Source organism: Chiloscyllium plagiosum, unplaced genomic scaffold, assembly GCF_037043375.1.
Source record: "Chiloscyllium plagiosum isolate Xiang-an unplaced genomic scaffold, Cpla_swu_hap1 HiC_scaffold_11, whole genome shotgun sequence".
In the NCBI taxonomy this organism is placed as follows: Eukaryota; Metazoa; Chordata; class Chondrichthyes; order Orectolobiformes; family Hemiscylliidae; genus Chiloscyllium; species Chiloscyllium plagiosum.
This window is the reverse complement of record NW_028270149.1, coordinates 1,051,295-1,067,742: the sequence shown is the minus strand read 5'-3', so window position 1 is coordinate 1,067,742 and position 16,448 is coordinate 1,051,295. Positions and strand designations below refer to the sequence as shown.

The window sequence follows — 16,448 nt, the reverse complement described above, 5'->3', positions numbered from 1 at the left end:
CTCCCGGCACCTTCCCCTGCAACCGCAAGAAATGCAAAACTTGCGCCAAAACCTCCCCCCATACTTCCTTCCAAGGCCCCAAGGGACACTTCCATATCCGCCACAAATTCACCTGCACCTCCACACACATCATCTATTGCATCCGCTGCACCCGATATGGCCTCCTCTATATTAGGGAGACAGGCCGCCTACTTGCGGAACGTTTCAGAGAACACCTCTGGGACACCCAGACCAACCAACCCAACCACCCCATAGCCCAACACTTTAACTCCCCCCTCCCACTCCACCAAGGACATGCAGGTCTTTGGACTCCTCCATCGCCAGACCATGGCAACACGACGGTTAGAGGAAAAGCGCCTCATCTTCTGCCTGGGGACCCTCCAACCACAAGGGATGAACTCAGATTTCTCCAGTCTCCTCATTTCCCCTCCCCCCACCTTGTCTCAGTCAAATCCCTCGAACTCAGCACCGCCTTCCTAACCTGCAATCTTCTTCCTGACCTCTCCGCCCCCACCCCACTCCGGCCTATCACCCTCACCTTGACCTCCCTCCACTTATCGCAATTCCAATGCCCCTCCCCCAAGTCTCTCCTCCCTACCTTTTATCTTAGCCTGCTGGACACACTTTTCTCATTCATGAAGAAGGGCTAATGCCTGAAACGTTGATTCTCCTGTTCCTTGGATGCTGCCTGACCTGCTGCGCTTTTCCAGCAACACATTTTCAGCCCTTAAAGATCAAGGCTATTTTTGTGTATAACTATTGGAGATGGGCAAAATACTAAATGAAAATTTTGCCTTGGTACTAACTGTGGAGAAAGACATGGAAGCTAGGGCAAAAAGCAGTGACATCTTGAAAAAAAATCCTGATTATAGCAGAAGAGGTCTGGAAGTCTTAAAACATATTTAAGGTAGATAAATCCCTGGGACCTAATCAAATGTATGTCATGACATTGTGAGAAGTAATTTGGGGCCCCTAGCAGAGATATTTGCATCATCTTCAGCAATGGGTATGGTGCCAGAGAACTTATCGAAGTTCCTCCAAGGTCTGCACTGGCGACCATGATTCTTTGTTTGAATAAATCAGCAGATTGATCTGGTTGGTCCGAAGCAGGTTTTATCTTTGTCACCAGTTTTTTTTTGTGTGTGAAATTCCCAAGAAGGATCCATCAGCTGAAGTGTTAAACAGCAGAGCTTTATTATGGAGATGTTTATTCTGTGGCCACAAGGTTGGATTATATCCTGCCTGAAGAGGCTGATGACATCATCATATGTCAGGCGATTGGAGTCTTAAAGTGATAGTTCCCTATACTTGCACAAATGCATATTAAAAGTAATTAATGTAAATGGTAAATAACTAAGGTCCCAGCATTGATCTTTACAGCACTACACTAGTTATCCCATTTATTCCTACCCTCTGCTTATTGTCCAATAACTGTTATGGACCAGTCCAGACACCCTCGAAATATTTTAAGAAAGTAGCCGAGACCCTAACTTTTTCTTATTTTAAAGGCAGATGTGAAATGGATATTCCAGGTGTGATGCAGCTGGTCAAACCACTCGGCTTTAACTGAAACAGAATTTATTTAAACACTACAATTGAAACACAAACAAAAGAAAACCCGAGTTCAGAATAACTTAACTATTGGAAAACTTAACTGACCTGATTAAATTAAGGAGCTGTTCCAATTCAGTAACACCCCATAAAGACACTCCTTGGCAAAAAGGTAAATTGAAAGATAGATTCTTACAGGCAGGAGAGAACAACTTCCAAAGAGATTTCAGAGAGAAAAGTCAATCAGGAATCATCTGCTGAAGCTTCGAACCTTTCTTGGACTCCAGCATCTTCTGACTGCTACACCTAAACTAAACTAGAAAAAACCTGAACTGGCCGCTCCCCTGCCTATGTTAAACTAGGCTGTTTCGAGATCCCCTCGGCACCTCTGCCTTTATGACCTATTTTTTAAAAAAAAGCATGGACAAAATTACCTTTTGAAAGTGAAAGTATCGTCACAAACCAATCTGTTATCTGTGCCTATATATCACACCAACTCCATGAGCTCTGAACCTGAATATTAACCTTTTATGTGGCATTATACCAATTGACATTTTTGAAAAGTTGAAGCATCTACTGGTTCCTCCATAGCTATCAAAGCATCATAAGAGTTTTTGCAGCAAAAAGCAATAGGTTCTACAGCCCATTGTGTCCACACTAATCATCAAACGTCCATCTATTCTAATCCTATTTTCCCACACTTGGCCAATAGCGTTTTCCTTAATTTTCATTAATATTACCTGCCAATTTTTTTTTTTCAAATTTCCTCTTTGCTCTCCTAATTTCATTTTTAAGCAAGATCCTACATTTTCTAAACTCCTCTAGAGGAACTGCAGTTTTGAGCCATCAGCACCCTTTTTTGTCCTTCATTGAATCCTGTACATTCTTTGACAATTCAGGGTTTCTACACTTTTTGGTCTCACCCTTTGTGTTTACGGGAGCATGTTAGTCCTGCACTCTCACTGTTATGGTTCTGAATGCATCTCACTGCTCTGATGTGCACCCGACCAGTTAGATCTTTAAAAAGAAATTTAAACAGATTTCTCTCATAAAACGACATTGACTTGTTGTACTCCTATTATGCTCGTCTCGTCTAAGTGAATTGTTAAGTGTTCCTTCACAGAGTTCCAAGACTTTCCTGATGGTTGATGTCAGTGTAGGTTTAATGTTTATTCTCTCCTGACCATTGGCGATACATTTACCAAATTAATCACTTCCCTCACTCTCGGTGACGTCAGGCCGGAGGACTAACCCTGCTCCTCCAGTATCCCGGCGGCCGCTGCGATAGTGAAGCGGAGGGCGTCAGGCGGCGGATTGAGGGTAAGGGAGCGGCTTGGGGCCCTGGGGCCGGCACAGGATACAGGCCGTAGCCAAAACACCGGCAACTAGAACGGGGAGATACAAGAGGAGGCCCGAGCTTCGGGGACAGACAGGCAACAGAGAGAGAAATCCAGGCCTTAGGGTAACTACCACTGACCCTCCGACAGTGCGGCGCTCCCTCAGCACTGACCCTCCGACAGTGCGGCGCTCCCTCAGCACTGACCCTCCGACAGTGCGGCGCTCCCTCATTACTGACCCTCCGACAGTGCGGCGCTCCCTCAGCACTGCCCCTCCGACAGTGCGGCGCTCCCTCAGCACTGACCCTCCGACAGTGCGGCGCTCCCTCAGCACTGACCCTCCGACAGTGCGGCGCTCCCTCAGCACTGCCCCTCCGACAGTGCGGCACTCCCTCAGTACTGACCCTCCGACAGTGCGGCACTCCCTCAGCACTGCCCCTCCGACAGTGCGGCGCTCCCTCAGCACTGCCCCTCCGACAGTGCGGCGCTCCCTCAGCACTGACCCTCCGACAGTGCCCGCTCCCTCATTACTGACCCTCCGACAGTGCGGCGCTCCCTCAGTACTGCCCCTCCGACAGTGCGGCGCTCCCTCATTACTGACCCTCCGACAGTGCGGCGCTCCCTCAGCACTGCCCCTCCGACAGTGCGGCGCTCCCTCAGCACTGACCCTCCGACAGTGCGGCGCTCCCTCAGCACTGACCCTCCGACAGTGCGGCACTCCCTCAGCACTGCCCCTCCGACAGTGCGGCGCTCCCTCAGCACTGCCCCTCCGACAGTGCGGCGCTCCCTCAGCACTGCCCCTCCGACAGTGCGGCGCTCCCTCAGCACTGCCCCTCCGACAGTGCGGCGCTCCCTCAGCACTGCCCCTCCGACAGTGCGGCGCTCCCTCAGCACTGCCCCTCCGACAGTGCGGCGCTCCCTCAGCACTGCCCCTCCGACAGTGCGGCGCTCCCTCAGCACTGCCCCTCCGACAGTGCGGCGCTCCCTCAGCACTGCCCCTCCGACAGTGCGGCGCTCCCTCAGCACTGCCCCTCCGACAGTGCGGCGCTCCCTCAGCACTGCCCCTCCGACAGTGCGGCGCTCCCTCAGCACTGCCCCTCCGACAGTGCGGCGCTCCCTCAGCACTGCCCCTCCGACAGTGCGGCACTCCCTCAGACAGTGCGGCGCTCCCTCAGACAGTGCGGCGCTTCCTCAGCACTGAACCCCTATCCAACTGGGTGCCACTTCCCCCAGCACATAACTCTTCTTCCCCACTCCCCCAACACACACGCACGTTCTCACTCTCTCCCTCACACATGCAGTGTGGTGCTCCTTTTTAGTGTGTGTATATATATTGACCTGCATATTGATACTCAAAGTAACATAAGGTGAGAATTACTAACCACTTTCCTTGTGCATTATTCGTGACAAAATTTTAATTGTTCATAAACTAGCCTATTGTTATCTGACGGACAGTTCACCCCCAAGCCCCTGCCATTCTGCCTGCACCAATTCTCCCAAACAGCTTGTACGTTCTTCTCCTTTTAACTGTTTACCATATTGTCTCATTTATATATGATATGCCTCTGTAGTGTGCAAAGACTGTAACTCTCAATGTGCATTTCGTGTCAATCTGTAAGCAATAGAAAGCCCTGCTCCAACTGTGCAGGGGTGTGCTGAGGTGCTATCTCAAGCACAGAGTCCAGTTCTGCTCTGACCCACCTCAAGCACAGATCCCATTCCACGTGATCCCTCTTCGAGCTCAGGTGGATTTCTGCTTGGACTCACTTTAATCACAGGGTATAATTTCATTTGGACAGACCTCAAGCACGTGTTCTGGTTCCTGCTCAAACCCACCTGAGGCATAGGGTACCATACTTGGTCAGTGAGATATAAGGGTGAGATTACAAAGTTAAAACAGCAGTGAGGAGCTGCTTTGCTGGTTCCCACATCAGAGTCTGAATTAAAGATAAAGATTTGAGAGAATTGAACTTCTTTGTTTTGTGACTTGTGTCTCTAATTTGTGACACTACTATTACATCAGGAGTAAATCTGGATCATTCATGTAAAATTCATGAATGGGATGAAGGCATGCATTTTGCGATAATAATGTTCTTAAATATTTTTAATCAACCTGCTCAAACATTTTATGATACACATTTGAACAGATGGGACTTGAGCTGAGGACTTCTGGTCGAATGGTAGGGCCACAACTACTGTAATTCATTCAGAGATGGAGCATTGGAGTGTAAAGCTATGGAATTATCAATGATGCCATAATAGAGATCTTTAGGATATTTCTAGATAAATTAACAACATCTTGCACTTCACCAGCGTGTGTAAGCTGCCCAATCTACGGGAGTGTGATCTGTTAAAATTTAATATAACCTTAAGGAGGTATTGGGCAGGTGACAGATGGAGTTTAATTTTAGATAAATGTGAGGTGCTGCATTTTGGAAAGGCAAATCAGAGCAGGACCTATACACTTAATAGTAAGGTCCTGGGAGTGTTGCTGAACAAAGAGAGCTTGGAGTGTAGGTTCACAGTTCCTTGAAAGTAGAGTCGCAGGTTGGTAGGCGTTTGGTATGTTTTATTTTATTGGGCTGAGCATTGAGTTTAGGAATTGGGAGGTCATGTTGCAGCTTGACAGGACATTGGTTAGGCCACTTTTGGAATATTGTGTGCAATTTTGGTCTCCCTCCTATAGGAACGATGTTGTGAAACTTGAAAGGGTTCAGAAAAGATTTACAAAGGTTGGAGGATTTGAGCTAAAGGGAGAGGCTTAACAGGCTGGGGTGGTTTTCCCCGGAGCATCAGAGGCTGAGGGATGACCTTATTGTTGTTTGTAAAATCATGGAGGACATGGATAGGGTAAATAGACAAGGTCTTCTTCCTGAGTTGGGGGAGTCCAGAACTAGAGGGCATAGGTTTATGGTGAGAGGGGAAAGATAGAAAAGGGACCTAAGAGCCAACTTTTTTACGGAGAACATGGTGCATGTATGGAATGAACTTCCAGAGGAAGAGCTGGAGGCTGGTACATTTACAACATTTAAAAGGCATCAGGATGGGTATATGAATAGGAAGGGTTTGGAGGGATATGGGCCAATTGCTGGCAACTGAGACTAGATTAGGTTAGAATGTCTGGTTGGCGTGGACAAGTTGGGCCAAAAAGTCTGTTTTCGTGCTATACGTCTCTATGACTCTGAGGTGACCGAAGGTTTGGTCAAAGTTTTTGTGGTTGAAGAGGAATATGGAGAAGCTTAGGAGACAAGGTTTCTTCCCTGGGTTGGGTGAGTCCAGAACTCAAGGACATAAGTTTAGTGTGATAGGGGAAACATTTTAAAAGCGAGCTAAGGGGCAACTTTTTCACACAGAGGGTGGTGCGTGTGTGGAATGAGCTGCTAGAGGAAGCGGTGGAGGCTGGTACAATTGCAACATTTAAAAGGCATTTGGATAGGTATATGAATGGAATGGTTTAGAGGGATATAGGCCAAGTGCTGACAAATGGGACTAGATTAGGTTAGGATATCTGGTTGGCATGGACAAGTTGGACCGAAGAATCTGTTTCCTTGCTCTCCATCTCTATGACTCTATAAGGCTCAGGTAGAGGAATACATGGCTTCCAGTGTTTTCCTTCATTTAATGGATGTGGTGGTCATTGCCAAGATTCAAGCCATCGAAACCACTGCCTTGAGTATAACTCTATTTTGACAGAGCATTTCAGGGGCTATGAGTGTACAATCACGTATATGATCCACACTGAGTAAGCACACCGCATTTCTTTCCTTGGTGAATTCATCTGTGTCTTTTTAATTAATATTGACAAGGTGGTGGTCATGATCACTGATATTAATCTTCTATTTCAGTCATTGAATTTAAATCCTCTGGCTACTGGGATGAGTTGTGAACCCATGTTGTTAGATTGTTGACCTAGGGCTCTACATTTCTTGTTTGATAGTATCACCACTACTCTTGTTTGTCAGTGGTGGCATATTAAAGTCAAGGATTGTTGAGAGACCAGAGTTAGAACAGCAGGAAAATTTCAAAGTATTGTTGGTCTTGAGATTTCGGAGCTAAGGCTGAGTGAGATCATGCAGGGATTTGAAATTAAGGATAACACATTTAATATTGAGGTGTTGTCAGACTGGGAGCCAATATAGTCAGTGAACGCAGCATAAATGAGACTTAGAATTTGGAGATTTTGGTTGAGCTCAGTGATGGAGGGGACTTGGCAGTGAATGCTATTATCAGTAGGTTAATAATCCAGAAAAGCAAGTTAATGCTTTGGGGACAGCGGCTAAAGTTCAACTAGGGCATCTAATGGGATTTGAGTTCAGTTCATAAGTTTGAAATTAAAAACGTGACCATGAAATTCTCATTAATTGTTGTAAATATCCATCTGGTGTACTGAATTGGGGGGAATTGGTGCGGGGAGCGGCAGTGATGGCCTAGTGGTATCATCACTGGACAGTTAATCCAGAGACACAGGTAATGTCCTGGGAACCTGGGTTTGAATCCTGCCATTGCAGATGGTGGAATTCGAATTCAGTAACAATCTGAATCTGGAATTAATGATGACCATGAATTCATTGTCGATTGTTGGAAAAACCCATTCGGTTCACTCATGTCCTCTGGGGAAGGGCAATAAATGCTGGCCTAGCTATTGACGTCTTCATCTCATGAGTGAACAAAAAAAAATCTGTTTTTATCTGGTCTGACCTTCATCTAATTCCATAGTCCTCTGAAATGCCTCACAAACCACTCAGTTCAAGGGGTGGGCAAAAGTGAGAGCTTTGCCAGCAGACCGCTAATCTTGTGAAAGCTTTTTCAAAAGGGGAGATGGGTGCCACCCAGTAGAAGACTATTGGAATATTCAGACTGTGGTAATGAAAGCATGGGTGAGAGTTTCAGCAGCAGATGAATATAGGTAGAATTGGAGTTACTGTCAGAAAAATTATAGAGTTGGAAGCTCAGCTCAGGGCCTGAGTTACAGCTAGCCTGGTTCAACTTTCAACAATGGTTTTAAGGAGTGGAGTGAGGGATATGTAATCACTTCACTTTGAGAACATATACAGATGTAGCAGTCAGGCAGCATTTTTCATTGTTCAAAATCTTCTGAATGACCTCGACACAATTGTAAAAGCAACACAAAACTTGAAATAAAACGAGAGAAGATAATGAAAGGGGGAAAGATTGAAAAGACATAGTGCTGTGCGATTTCTGATTCTGTTGCTTTTAGGTTGAACTGGAACTTTGTAAGTAGATCTTCCTCAGGATCTGTCCTAGAAGCTTATAAAATGGATTTCAATGCTGTAATCCCAGTTACAGTTTTCTTATCTGGTTGGTTCTACATTATTCCACTTCACCTTTACTTTTCACAGCTACCCACCAGTTATCTTGTTCCTTTTTGTTAGCTTGATTCCGCATTTAAATATTTTTCTCACTGTAGGATTTGAACTGTTGATGTTGGAAGAGGATGAAACTGGCTATTCAGGGAAGGTATGACTAAGTCAAAACAATATATTTCCCGCATTAAGCACAAAAATTAAGCATTTCCTTGGTAGGCAACGAAGGTTGAAAATAAAACTTGAAGCATTTTCCAAAAGGAGTTAGAATCATAGAATCCCTACAATATGGAAACGGGTCATTTGGGCCACCCAAACATTCCTGAACACTATGGGCAATTTAGCATGGCTAACTCATCTAACCTGCACATCTCTGGATTGTGGGAGGAAACTGGAGCACCCAGAGGAAACCCACGCAGACATGGGGAGAATGTGCAAACTCCACACAGACAGTCACCCGAGGCTGGAATCAAACCCAGTTTCCTAGTGCTGTGAGGCATCAGTGCAATCTACTGAGCCATTGTGCTGTTAGATATCGTCCTCAGGGCTAAAGGGATCAAAGGGCATCTGGAGAATTCAGGAGCCAGGTACTGAGTTGGATGATCAGCCATGATTTTAGTTTTGTTCATTCATGGGATGTGGATGTCTCTGGTAAAGCCAGCATTTATTTTCTATTCATAATTGCTTTCAGCAAATGTTTTTTTCAGCTTTTGCAGTCTTTGGGGCATAGGGTCACCCACAAGACTTTTAGGGAGGGAGTTTCCGATCAGGTGGAGTCAAAACCATAGGATGTTCGATTGTTTGCTGTCAGGTTGAATGAGTTTGAGTAACATAGGGAAGGAGTCAAGGGTCTGGTGCTGGAAAAGCACAGCAGATCAGGCTGCATTTCTGAGGAGTAGGAGAATTGACGCATTGAGCAAAAACCCTTCATCAGGAACAAGGGGAAGGAGCTTTGATTGATCTATTCGCCCTTGAAATTTTCTGCATTCTTTATATTGGAGTCAAGTGAGAGAAAATGATGGATTTTCATTATGGGTTGAACGGTGGGTCTAAAGTAGAATATCACTTTGTTTGTGAGCAGTTGGATGTTTATGATATCAACTCATTCATAGTTAATGCCCTAGGACTGCATCAAAAGACAAAACAAATTTATTGTGCAACCCTGCACCACATGCCTTGGATCAATATCATTTCTAATAGCCTCATTTTTATTTGTCTTTACAGACCTGACACAATGTTCAGAGGACTGTAAAACAAGAAAAGTGTCCTAAAAGAGTTTAAGTGAGCAAGAACATCCAAAATATTCAGTGCCAATGCAGCAACACAGGCGACAGCCAGAACTAGTGGAAGGAAATCTTCCTGTCTTTGTATTTCCAACAGAATTGATATTTTATGCAGATGATCAATCAACACACAAACAAGTGTTGACTCTTTACAACCCGTACGAGTTTGCCTTAAAATTCAAAGGTACGTCTGCAATTTCACATTGACTTAGAGTAAATGATTTTCAGTGGTAAAGCTCCTTTAAGCGGTAAATGTTTCTTTTTTTGTCTTTTCAGTTTTGTGCACAGCCCCAAACAAATATGTTGTTGTTGATGCTGCAGGTGCAGTGAAGCCTCAGTGCTGTGTCGACATGTAAGTGAAGAATGCCTGTCAACTGAATCTGTTACGTTATTGGAAAACTGGGCGAGATATGCGTTGTCTTTAACTCCAGCGTGTTGACTCTAGCATGTCTCAAAAGTATGGCACTCCCTCAGCACTGACCCTCTGACAGTGTCTCATTCCCTCAGCGCTGACCCTTGTAAAGCGCGGGGCTCCCTCAGCGCTGACCCTTGTAAAGCGCGGGGCTCCCTCAGCGCTGACCCTTGTAAAGCGCGGGGCTCCCTCAGCGCTGACCCTTGTAAAGCGCGGGGCTCCCTCAGCGCTGACCCTTGTAAAGCGCGGGGCTCCCTCAGCGCTGACCCTCGTAAAGCGCGGGGCTCCCTCAGCGCTGACCCTTGTAAAGCGTGGGGCTCCCTCAGCGCTCCTTCCATACTCCATCAAATTGAATAATGTGTTTCCCCTTTAAGATTGATATGAGGACGAATTTTATCTTTTGAGAAAAATTGTTTTAAATTCTCTGCCTGGGTGAGCTGTGATGGATGCATCATTGAGTGTATTGAAAGCTGAGTGAAGCAGGCTGTTGATCTACCAGAGAGTCAAGAATTATGGGGGTTCAGGCTGGTAAGTAGAGTTCAGGCCACCATCAAATTAGCCATGATCTTAGGGAAGGTGAGAGCAGGTTTGAAAGGCTGATTGCATTTCTTACTTTCTGACAATCTCGATGATACGCCCAGGTAGCAGAATAGAGCGTGAACCGTAAACCCTTTGCCTCACTAAAGTTTGCTGACTGATTGGCAGGCATGTAACTTCTTTTGAGTTGTGTGTGTTCCCATACTTTCATCTCTGTTAAATTGCCCACATTCATCCCCTCTCAACTTTTCTGTTGCTCTGACCTTTCATTAACTAGAATTGCTTGCAACGTACTGTTGGATTGTCTCCAACATGCTATATTCTGTAAACAAGAATCCACACAAAACTCCATCTCCTGTGTCTTAACTCTCCTTAAGTCCTGTTCCACTATTGCCCCTGTTTTTGCTGCCTTACATTGGCTCCTGTCACATAACAGCTTGATTTTACAATTCCCATCTTTGTTTTCAAGTCACTTTATGTCATCACCCCTCCCTATCTCTGTAATGTACCCCAACCCACAATCCTCTGAGACACCTGCAGTCCTTTCATTCTGGCCTTCTGTGCACCCCCAGTTTTATCCAGTCGACTGTTGCGGCTGTGCCTTCAGTTGCCTGAGCTGTAAACACTTTGCTTCAGAAAGCAGGGGAGAAAATTTTTTGAGACGGGTATTTTGATTCGTGTGGGACGTGGGAGTCAAGGGTATTGGTGTAGATGGGAATCTGGAATTCAAAACACAATCGACTTTATTGAATGGTTGTAAAGGCTCAAGGGGCCAAAGGATCTATGTCTGTTTCTAGATCTACATGTGTATGTTTAAGATGTGCGTTAAAACCTAACTCTTTGGCCAAATGTTTGGTCACTTGACCTCATAATTCCTTAAATGGCTTGGTGATATATGTTACCATGTAATGCAACTGTGAAGTTGGTGCTTCCTGCTTTTCTCCATTGTAATTTCTAAACCAGGAAATCGCAAAATGAGAAGAGCACAGTGAGTATTCTATGAAGTTGAAGCTTTTAATTTGCAGTTGACCCCAGAGTAGAACGGAGTAGGTTAGGTTTATTTTCACGAGAAAAAAGGAGATTGAGGGGGACCTGATTGAGGTTTTACAAAATCACGAAGAGTATAGACAGGGTGGATAGAGACAAGCTTTTTCCCAGGGTGAAGGATTCAATAACGAAAGGTCATGCTTTCAAGGTGAGAGCTGGAAAGTTTAAGGGGGGTGCACGCGGCAAGTACTTCACACAGAGGATGGTGGCCGTTTGGAACGCGTTGCCAGCAGAGGTGGTAGAGGCAGGCACGTTAGATTCATTTAAGATGCGTCTGGACAGATGCATGAGTAGATGGGGAGCCGAGGGATACAAATGCTTAGGAATTGACTGACAGGTTTAGATGGTAGATTTGGATCGGCTCAGACTTGAAGGGCCAAAGGGCCTGTTCCTGGGCTGTAAATTTTTTGTTCTTTGTTCTTTATGGGGTGCTCAGGTCCTCTGGATAAAGGTGAGGTTATTCACTTTGGTAGCAAAAACAAGAAGGCAGATTATTATCTGAATGGCGGTGCTGCAACAAGACCTTGGTGTCTTTGTACATCAGTAACTGAAAGTTAGCATGCATGTGCAGTAGGCAATGAAGAAGGCAAATGCTATGTTGGCCTTCATTGTGAGAGGATTCAAGTACAGGAGCAGGGATGTCTTGCTGCAATTGAACAGATCTTTGATGAGACCACATGGAGTATTGCATGCAGTTTTGAACTCCTAACCTGAGGGAGGATGTTGTGGTTATGGAGGGATTGCAACAAGGCTTTACCAAACTGATTCCTGGGATGGCAGGACCAACAAATGCTGAGAGAATGGATCGATTAGGACTATATTCACTGGAGTTCAGAAGGATGACGAGGAATCTCATTGAAACCTGTAACATTCTAACGGGCCTAACAAGATAAATACAGGAAAGATATTCTCAGTGATTGGGGAATCCCAAATTAGGGGTCACAGTATTACGATATGGGCTAGGCCATTTAGAACGGAGGTGAGAAATTTCTTCACCCAGAGAGTGGTGAGCCTGTGGAAGTTTTTGCCATGGAAAACTGTTGAGGCCAAAACGTTCAAGAAGGATGCGGGTATGGTTCTCAGTGCTGAGGGGATCATAGGGTATGAGAAGGAAACAAACAGGGTACTGAGTTGGACAATCAGCCATGATCACATTGAATTGTGGAGCAGGCTCAAAGGGCCGAATGGAAAACTATTGTTCCTATTTTCTACGTTTCTGTTTGTATCCTGTAGTTGCAATTGGCTGTTTTACTCGATGAAAGGTAGGAACTGTTTTTTTTTCTCTCCCATTTCTAGCGTCATTCGCCATCGAGATGTGCGACCATGCCACTATGGAATCATAGACAAGTTTCGGCTACAAGTGTCTGAACAAAGCCAGCGGAAAGCACTGGGTAAAAAAGAGGTGATTTCTGTTCTCCTCCCATCAACAAAGGAGCAACAACAGAAGGAGGAGGAGGACAAACACATCAAAGAACATCTTGCAGAAGCTGTGTTTTTTGAGCAGACCTCATTCCAGCAGGGTAGGTAGATTTTACTGTCACTTCTTCTGTCAACATTTTAAGCTATGCCATGGGAGAGATTAAAGTGAATAATTAAATGCAGGATGATCACATGATGGAGAAAGGGCTAGAAGTTCATATTGATAGTGTGAGATGAAAATGGTTAGCAGGAGAACCAGGTAGATCATTCAGAAAATAATTTAATGAAATAAGACAGGTGAGCTGCAGGTAGCTATTGGGTAGCAATAACGAGTACCTTCCTCAAAACAGGACAGAGCTAGGCATTAAATATCCTTTGATGTTTGGAGAAGAAAGGAGGAGGAGAATGTTAGTGTTGGATAGATCCAAGTCTGAAACTGTTTGGATAGTTAAGAGAGTGTAGAGGTAATGTGTAAGATGTAGTCTATAAATCACCTAATAGGGGCAAATTTACTGAGTAATCCAAAAACTGTACAGTAGTTATATTGAGGGATCTCTATTATTCTACTACAGACTGGAATGCAAAGAACAGAGAGTTCCTAGAGTGTGTACAGAAGAATTTCCTATAGCATTATGTGTCCAGTTCAATGAGAAAGAAGGCACTGTTGGGAGTGAGATGTGACAGATTGATCAAGTGGCAGTCAGGAAATATTTAGGAGACCATGACTTTAGCACATTGTTGAGGTTAACCGTGGAAAAGGATGACGAAGTCTGGAGTGAACCAGCTTCACTGGATTGCGAATGAATCTGGCCATGGTAAACTGGAATCAAATGTAGTATTGTTGAATAAAACTGTAGCAAGCCATGGGCTGCCTTTAAAGAGGAGATCATTTGGATGCCGTTGAGATATATTGCCATTTTAAAAAAAAAAGGCAGGCTGAACAACTCAAGAGCTCCTTTAATTACGAAAGAGGTAGAGAGGAAGATGAAGCAGAGTAAGGCTGCATATGACAGATGTTCGATTGGTAGCAAATTTAGTTGGCTAAATTCAGAAAGTTCAAAAAGGAAATAAAAGAAGCAAAGTGAAATTAAGATCCTGGCAGACAATAAAAGAGAATTCAGAAGTCTTCCATAAGCATAAAAATAGTGAAAAGGTGGAGGAATAGTGTGTCCAATTGAGACCCAAAAGGGAACTAGACTCATCTCCAAACTCCGAGACCTAGGACTCTGCTCCCCTTCTGCACCTCAACTTCCTGGCCCGCAGACCGCAATCAATAATGATAAGTGACAACCCCTCCTCCACAATAATTCTCAACACCAGTGCCCGCAAGGCTGCATACTCAACCCCTCACTATACTCCTTATGCACTACAACTGTGTGGCCAAATTCAGCTCTAACTCCATTTACAAGTTTTCTGATGACACCACCGTAATGGGTCAGATCTCAAACTACGACGAGACAAGAGTACAAGAAAGAGGTAGATAGCTATGTGGCATGCTATAAGGAAAACAATCTCTCCTTCAATGTCAGCAAAACAAAGGAGCTGGTCATCAGTTTCAGGAAATGGAGGAGGAGACATCCCTGGCTGCATTGGTCGTGTTGAGACGGATGTAGTCAAGAGCTCCAAGTTCCAAGGAGTAAATGTCACCAACAATCTATCCTGGTCCATCCACATCGATGCTACAGTCAAGAAAGCACACCAATGCCTCTACTTCCCCAGAAGGCTAAGGAAAGCGGGCACGTCTTCAAGGACATATCAATTTTAATAAATGCACCATTAGAAAGCATCCTATTCGAATGCATCACAGCATAGTACGGCAACTGCTTTGCCCAAGACTGCAAGAAATTAGGAAGTTGTGAATGCAGACCAGTCCATCACGCAAACCAGCTTTCCTTCCATTGACTCTGTCTACACTTGCTGCTGCCTTGGAAAAGCAGCTAACATAATCAACATCTTCCCATCCTGGTTATGCTGTCTTTCACCCTCTTTCATCAGGTTGAATGTACAAACGTTTGAAACACGTACAGTTTCAAGAATGGATCCTTTCCCACTGTTATCAAACTGCCACGTGGAGGCAGGGAACATGGATGAGATATGAGTTTGCAACTTAGTAAATAAGGGCAAAGATACAGTAAAATCATAGTGAAAGAGAAGATAATTAAGACACTGGGTGATCTAAATTTTGATAAAGACAAAGTACAAGCATAGTTGGCTGTGCTTAAAGTAGATATTTGATTTATTATTGTCACGCACTAAGGTACAGTGAAAAATATAGTATTGCTTACTAACCAGACAAATCATGCATACTTTACACAAGTACATCAGGGTGATAAAACAGAATGTAGTGATACAGCTGCAGAGAAGGTTTAATATATAAGGCTTCAAATTCTGATGGGAAGGATGATGGCACCAGAGGCTGGGAACATCACTGGCAAATTCTCCTCCTTGCCACATACCTTCCTGACTTGGAACTGTATTGCTGTGCTTTTGCTGTCACTGAGTCAAAATCTTGGAACTCTAATTCTAACTCTTCCTGACGGTGTGGGTGTATATCGACATTGGATGGACTTACAGCAGTTCAAGAAGGCAGCCAGTTAGGGATGGGAAATAAATATTGGCCTAGCTGGTGATATCAACATCCTGTACTCCACCTATTAACTTGGCTTTCTCAGAAGTTTAACTAGCTATTAGTCATTCAGTAGTCAGGCACGTTTCTTGACCCTTCTAACTAGCACGTAGAATATCAACTGAACTCTGCTTTAAAGTGATGTTTTCTGCAGTAGACTTATTCTAATTTAATTAAATGCTGGACTGAGAAAGGATAGATGGGTGTACTTTCTAGATGGCATGAAGTTAAATACAATGGATGTGCCAAGAGACTTGGGGGTTCAGGTGCATTGATATTTAAAATGCCAGTGACAGGTACAAAAAGTAATCAAGAAAACTAACGGAGTGTTGGCCTTTACAGAGGAACCTCGATTATCTGAATATCAATAATCCAAATTTCGGATTGTCCGAAGAAGATCTCAAGGTCCCGATAGAAATATTACATCAAAGAGCTGTTTCAACACTGATCGCATCTTTTATTTGCAATGATTAAAAACGAACTCTGCTAACTGAAATGCAGCTGAGAACAGTTCTGGACATTGATGGGAGCCCAGGCACCGTCTCCAAATGACTGACCACCTGTCTTATCGCTCTCTCTCACCCCAGACTTTCCCTGGAATTCTACACAGGGGTGTACCCTAAACCCCCTTCCCCAGATAATCTCTCCAACATTGTCCTGTATAGGGCAAACGTGGAACCTGTCAAAATGTTGTGTGCTATTGTGAGACTCTCACCCCCCTCCACCCCCCACCCCCAAAAAAAGGCAGCAGCAGTTTTGCTTTTGGTGTCAGTCCGGCTGTGCCGGTGAAGGTGGGAGATGGGTGGGTTTCACTGGAGCTGGCCAGGGCACCCGGGTCGGAAGGGGATGGGGGCGCAGACAAGGAGCAGTGTTGAACAGGGTTAGGTGGGTAGACGGGGGGGGTGGGCTGGG

At 44.8% G+C, this 16,448-nt stretch overlaps 1 protein-coding gene across 10 annotated transcripts in view; it reads left to right on the top strand.

Annotated features, from left to right (window-relative positions):
• The first annotated feature begins 2,826 nt into the window (after nucleotides 1–2,826).
• Nucleotides 2,827–16,448, top strand: part of mospd1 (motile sperm domain containing 1) — a 72,338-nt gene continuing 58,716 nt past the window's right edge. For 8 of the 10 annotated variants that reach the window (XM_043714358.2, XM_087991829.1, XM_043714355.2 and 5 more), the window contains exons 1-4: nucleotides 2,878–3,013; nucleotides 9,437–9,679; nucleotides 9,772–9,847; nucleotides 12,788–13,011. In XM_043714358.2, coding sequence (XP_043570293.1) covers nucleotides 9,526–9,679; nucleotides 9,772–9,847; nucleotides 12,788–13,011 — 454 coding nt within the window. In that variant the 5' untranslated portion in view covers nucleotides 2,878–3,013; nucleotides 9,437–9,525. The other 2 variants (XM_087991825.1, XM_043714351.2) reach the window with 2 other exon arrangements.